At 41.3% G+C, this 6,351-nt stretch overlaps 1 protein-coding gene across 1 annotated transcript; it reads right to left on the reverse strand.

The window, feature by feature from the left end:
- Nucleotides 1-202: 202 nt before the first annotated feature.
- LOC133919458 (probable E3 ubiquitin-protein ligase RZFP34) lies at nucleotides 203-5,186 on the reverse strand. The gene is made up of 12 exons (XM_062363860.1): nucleotides 4,047-5,186; nucleotides 3,349-3,893; nucleotides 3,150-3,237; nucleotides 2,445-2,504; nucleotides 2,324-2,356; nucleotides 2,162-2,239; nucleotides 2,031-2,074; nucleotides 1,901-1,941; nucleotides 1,413-1,495; nucleotides 1,209-1,300; nucleotides 1,023-1,128; nucleotides 203-677 (listed from the first exon to the last, which is right to left on the reverse strand). The coding sequence occupies exons 2-12, from the start codon at nucleotides 3,504-3,506 to the stop codon at nucleotides 573-575; spliced, it is 888 nt and encodes a 295-aa protein (XP_062219844.1). The 5' UTR covers nucleotides 3,507-3,893; nucleotides 4,047-5,186; the 3' UTR covers nucleotides 203-572.
- Between the last annotated feature and the right edge of the window lie 1,165 nt (nucleotides 5,187-6,351).

The raw sequence follows: 6,351 nt of genomic DNA on the forward strand, positions 1-6,351 counted from the left end.
ATGGCAAGCCGACAAAAATAGCAAAAGGTGTAGGGAGCCGGCTGGAGCCTGTTTTTTTAGGCTCAAATGGCTATATCTAGCGATGCCAAAACGGACCGGACTCCTAACGCTATAACCAGTATACCATGCATCCTGCATTCCTGTTAAACGCACCCACGGAACGGGACAAGTGAGAAAAGCTTAACCCTTTAAGCTAACAAAATGCACCTAAACGAGTCAAACACGATATTAGCATCTTTTTCGCAAAGATGACATCTCAGAGCTATAGACTTGAGCAATCATCCCATCAAGGACCTCAATGATACAATCGATGAAGCAACCGCCGAAACACTGACACACTGAGACCACAGATAGACAGGATCACAGGATATATGAGACAAATGCCCCTAAGAGGCATGAATAAAAAAGGGCAGCTAACAGCACAGATATCAGATAGATAATCTCGAGTGATTATGATTCAGCCCAAGCTCCCCGATTGACGAATCCTGCCAGCTACTGTCCGCGAGCTCAGCAGCTCACGAGAGGCGCCATCATGCCTGTTGCAGATGAAACCCGCATAAGAATGCCATATTTCAGATCTGACGGGTGTTGTATGACTTGCAACTCTGGCACTTGTGCGCGATAAAATGGAAGTGGACCTCTGATATCGCCCCACAATCGTTGCACAATATGCGGACCTACAAGGGAATACAACCTTATTAGTAGAGTTCAACGTATCCAGGATTCAGCTCAAACCATCTAGCACTTCAGTAGTAAGGAGGGATATATGCAGATTGGGAATTGTGGATTTTGGTACAGAATGCCATGTTATTGATAAAAAAAAACCATGGAACAGTGTCTGTGACATCGGAAAAATGCCAGACGAAAGTAAAACAATGCTGAGCCTAACAGCATCCAGTCTGCTGCACCTATTTCTACTAGGCTTTTATTACCGTTTCATTTTTCTACCAATGTCCCCCGAAGAACAGGGTTTTTATGCCACACATTCATAAGAGCAGAACAGGCAAAAAAAGAAACATTACCATTTTATCATCACAGGAGTCCGACAAAGTCGCCAGCTCCATGTCCAGCCTCTCCCATACCTTCGACATGTCACAAACAGACTTGGAGCAAAGTGGACATGCAAACCTGGACATGCATTACAAGCGTCACAAACAAGTTCGCATGATAAACCAGGGTATACAAGAGGACAAGCAGAACCAACTTACTTGAAGTGCTCCTCCATTTCTTTCAAACACTCTACATGAATGGTATGACCACAAGGCAGGACAGTAACGTCATTTGTCGACTCAAACAAATACTGAAAGTTTGGAAACAGGATCAGTCACAAGATATTTTGAGAGAATACAGTAAACAATTCATTGAAACAATAATCCTCAATACCCTGAACGTAAAAAGAGCTAAGCACAGACCTCAAAGCAGATTGGACAGTCATGATGCATGGCTCCTTCAACACATGCATGACTGTTCTTCAGCACTGTAGAATAACAACATCCTACATGAAACAGATAGACAAAGATGAGTTATACCAGTTGACCAAAGTGGCTATAAATTATAACCACACAGAACTACTTCATAAGCATATAAATAATTTAAATTTCGAACAAAATAAGGATTTTAAAAAACAATTCAGGTAATGAGGGAAATAGTATAAGCAAATAGTGCAATATGGCTCTGATTGACAGGGACTAGCCAAATAAAGTTTGAAAAGTGTATATTTTGATTTCAAATTATTATACAGAATTGATTATCTAGTAGTCTATAAATTATATTCCTACATCCTGACATCCATAGCATATTGGCAAATGCCTGGAAAGGAACATGTTGTCCAAACACATCTAAGCAGTATCAAATATATGAGACTTACAATGCAATGTTAGATACAAGAGCGAGACATTACCGCATTTTGAACAGTGGAAGAAATTATCCCTGCCTCCAATTCTGCAAACATAGTCAATTGAAATATTACGTTCCACAGTTCAGTCTGTCTGCATCCATGCCATGCCCACTTGAAAATATCATATACGTACCTACATATTCCACATCCATTGCAGTGATACTGCTGTTTTGAGACCTAAAATTGCAAACAGAAGTTTCAACAAGGCATACATCAACATCAACATGAAACAAATAGGAGACAATAGTAAATTCTCTTACTGACATCATCATCAAAGAGCTTGCACACTTCACAGAAGTACTTCCCCATACATACACCACAACTGATGCATACTTGTCGTACCTGGCAGCAGACAAGGCACCAACGATGAGATAGGTAACATGCTCTAGTGTTTCACAGAGTAATAGCAATGGTTCAGGCACATACCTCTTGTTCAGTGCCACACAATGAACATATAACCTGATTACAGATAGGGAAAAAATGAATTCAGCTGGTTGCTAAAGTAACTTGCATACAAAAGGGTAGCAGGCCTAGGGGCCAAACTTACCTGCTGCACTTCATGGCGTGGAAGTTCATGCCTCTTCATTGTATCAATTTTAATTGAATTCTGTCAGTAAGTACATACTATATTAGTTTTCCTATTTTAGAGGTAACCCATAGTTCAAGGACAAAAACTGTAAACAAAAACATACAATAGAACATGAAATTCTTCTAGGCAAGGCCTATTCAATATGAACTTGTTTGAAAATTTATATGTTGCTATAAATACGATGAGGTGGTGCACCAATGTATTCTTTCTCTAGCTTAGCCACTGAGACCACCTATGCAATATGAACAAAACCACTGCCAAATAAGGGCAGAAAATAAATTGCTACACATTTTGGAGAGAGTTACAGATTGCAACAACTGTTTACAAAATGGTGGCACAAAGCAAGCTAATGGTCCACAAGAACACACCAGTATCTTCTGTGAGAACCAAGTACCCAACGACTTAGAATTAAATCTAACAATCAGAAATAACTAACTGCAATTCCCGTGGTGAAATAGTCACCACATCGAGTGTTCTTTTAGTCTTTCATGATTTCATGATTAGTAAAATCATACATCAATACATATAATGGTTAATCAAAGCTCAGGACAAAAATTGATCGCTGGCCCCTACATTGGACCATAGAGAAAACATTGATGCAAAATTGCGTGACTGCATATTTTAAAAACTGGTATCCCACGCTGACAATTCTAAAGAACGCACCTTAGCTTCATTGTGGCACTGCCGGCAATCAAAAATCTCATTGCAGCAAGGAGCTCTTATGCGGCATCTCCTTCGGTAATGTGCACACCTGCCATTCAAATGCTGGTTACTTCTTAGGAAGGAGTTTATTAAGAAAGTCAGTGTTCTAAGCCATATCAAGCAGATAAACAGCCAACTAAGGGCTCACAGAAGAACATACCCATATTGCATTATTCCTGTCTCAAGTCTCTCATAATCATTAGGGTTTGAATAATTTCCACCAGAGAGCGAAGAGCCCTGGACATATCCCTCCACATTTAGCTTTGCTTGTCCATGTTGAGCAGCAGCAGACTCAAGATGTAGGTCCAAGGCACCCATCTTGACTGCTCTCTACCGTTACAAGGTATCAAGTGGCAAACACAACACAAATACCTGCAAGTATTATGCATTTAGCAGGATTGTTCTCAATACAGAATGCAGTCGGAACTCAGAGGTCCTAGGAAACCGCTGCATGCAGTTCTGGATCACTGTATACTGTTGAAGATCAGACATATCAACAAACGATGAAAGCAACGCTGAACAGCTCCAACCAGCAAATTCTCGATAAACTGAATCACCCAACAATCACAGATAGCACCAACTAGCTGGACAGTGAGCTGTGAAAGAAATATACTACTCAATGGGTATCCATCCAGAGAACTCCCAAGCAATTCGAACACAGTGATCCATCTGCAGCAAATATATCATGTTGTCCACCCCCGTTCTCTGGCAAGAGGAACACGTAATAGCATCAAATGCCAGGAAATGGAAAAATAGAAACGTGATTTTTTCATGATAAGGTTCTGACATACGTTTGTTGTACGTTGTTATATATCTAAAAGGTTCATTAAGACGTTGGAAGATTTCAAGGGAGCCTACCTCCAGCAGCCACCAGCTTCATCTTCATGATCTTTAGTTACTATCCATAAGAGATTTTTAACTCCTTTGATTCTTCAATAAGAAATACCTTTGAAAAACCAGCATGCCTCTTTCACGAATGATACTAAGATTTTCTTAAAGTCTTCACTGGTTCAGACCTGAAATTTAACCTATCTCTACTTCCTGACTGGGTAGAGAACATCTCGATCACAAGTCACACATGTTTTACGACCTGCATAAGAGAAATCACTTCCCCAATTCTCTGCATAGGAGTACGGAAGCCGAGAGCCAGCCGGTAGTCCACAAGCTGCTCCTTCCCAGTTGCCGTCTGTGTATAGCTGGTCACACACAGGAACTCGTCCAGAAGAATGATAGATTGATAGGTTCTCTCATTAAGTTGCTTAAAACCTTCTCTCTAACTTTGTGAAATAAATGAAAATTTTCCATTTTCAGGGGCTCAGGGCACTGTTGTTCGCACAAGTCAAAAGAGGAACCAAAACGGTGTAATGTTTCTGGCACGAGGAAAGATGAGCAAGGAAGAAAAGTGCAGTATTCATATGTGATGGCCATTGGTTGTGGAGATCACAGAATGTCATGTTAGGGCATCAGCGTGCATATTTATATATGAATCACCAATACGTACCGGGCAATCATGATCCCCACGCAATAATCGACCAAGCAATCAACATGAACACCAAACTAGAAGAGCAAAAATCATCCCACATAGGCACCCAACCAGTCGGTACAGGTCAGACGAATCAGATAAAAAAAGCAAGCGCTGCACCCACTAATTTTCAAGCGTACCAACACAAATCACACAATTAGTCATCACAATCAAGCCAATCAATTAGTCATCACAATCAAGCCAATCAATTAGTCACCTCACGTACCTAAACAGATCGATCAAGCGAACAAATCTTAAGGGCACAGAAATCAGAACAAAAAGCTAGAAAAACCGCGAGGCGTATGACGAACTTCCTAGCGCACACGCGCCCGAATCGAGAGGGCGGGACGACGCGGCGGCCGTTCGCCGATGGAACGGAAGGTGGATCCCTGTAGCGCGTGCAGATTTGGGGAACTCGGAGACGAGACGAGGGCTGCGAGAGGCTGGAGTGGTGACTGCGATTCGGAAGGCAAGCTTCATAGGAGGGACTTTAAACCGCTTCGGGACGGACACGGTTTCCACTTTCCAGAGGATTCGCCTGACGTGGACCGAGCCCTAGTGGACCGCCAGCTATTTCGGCCTTATCCTGCGCGCTGACGACAACGGGTATGGGTAACCCAACAGATAAACTACGCTCAACGGTTTCTCTTTAGAATTTTTTTTCTTTTCTTAAAAAAAACTGTAGAAAATAAGAGAAAATAAAAAAGATAATTGAAAAAGAAACGAAATAAAGAAAATATGATCGGAGATGATGTAAGAGAGGTTGAGAACGGAGAGTTAGGGAGCATCTGGCCGGCGAGCCGCACGCGAAGGGTTGGTGCTCGGCCTCCATGCACAAGGCGGCGCACACGCGAAGCTCCTCCATCCACGCTGCTGCGATGAGCAAATGAGAGCGCGACGACAGAGGACGGCATGCCGGAGTTCTTCGACGATGCACTGGGAGGCTACATCCGTGCAGAGAGAGAGTTAATTTCTTCGGTAGAGAAAGGGGGGAAGGGATCTATCGAGGGAAATTTTTAGGTGAGAGAGAGGAGGGGATCTGATCTGCTTAGGTACGGAATTACTTGAGTGAGAGAGAGGGGGTAGGGGTGGGTAAAAATACTCAAGATCGAAAACCGAGTTCAGACTATTCGAGATCGAATCTAAATTATTTGAAGACCGAAATTTTGGTGGTATTTCGAATATGGGTCTTAAATGACCGATTTTTTTGTTTTTTTATGTTCCTCGGTACTGAAATACTCAAAATATCATTATGTTTTTTTCATTAGTGTTTCTGAGAGAAAAAGTGTTCTTTTATTTGATGTTATACTGATTCAAGAAGAGATATATACATATATGTTCTTATAGAGCATGTTCTCTCATTTAGCGTGTCAATTTATGATAAATTATACAAGATTATGAGACTTAATTTCATTATCCGTCGATCAATATGGGTAGTTTAGGACTAATAAATTTGATAAGTAGTAAGCGGCAACTTTACTAAGGGCGCGTGGTAAGCTTTTGCTTTTCTTTCTTAATAACCATGCATAAATCTAAAACATCAAACCAAAAATAACAAAAGGAGTACTATATAATAAATTTGGGTACCGAATTTTCGTACCAAATTTTTGTATCATATTTTAGGTACTGCGGAAGACCGAA

This window comes from Phragmites australis, chromosome 1 (assembly GCF_958298935.1).
Source record: "Phragmites australis chromosome 1, lpPhrAust1.1, whole genome shotgun sequence".
Taxonomy (NCBI): domain Eukaryota; kingdom Viridiplantae; phylum Streptophyta; class Magnoliopsida; order Poales; family Poaceae; genus Phragmites; species Phragmites australis.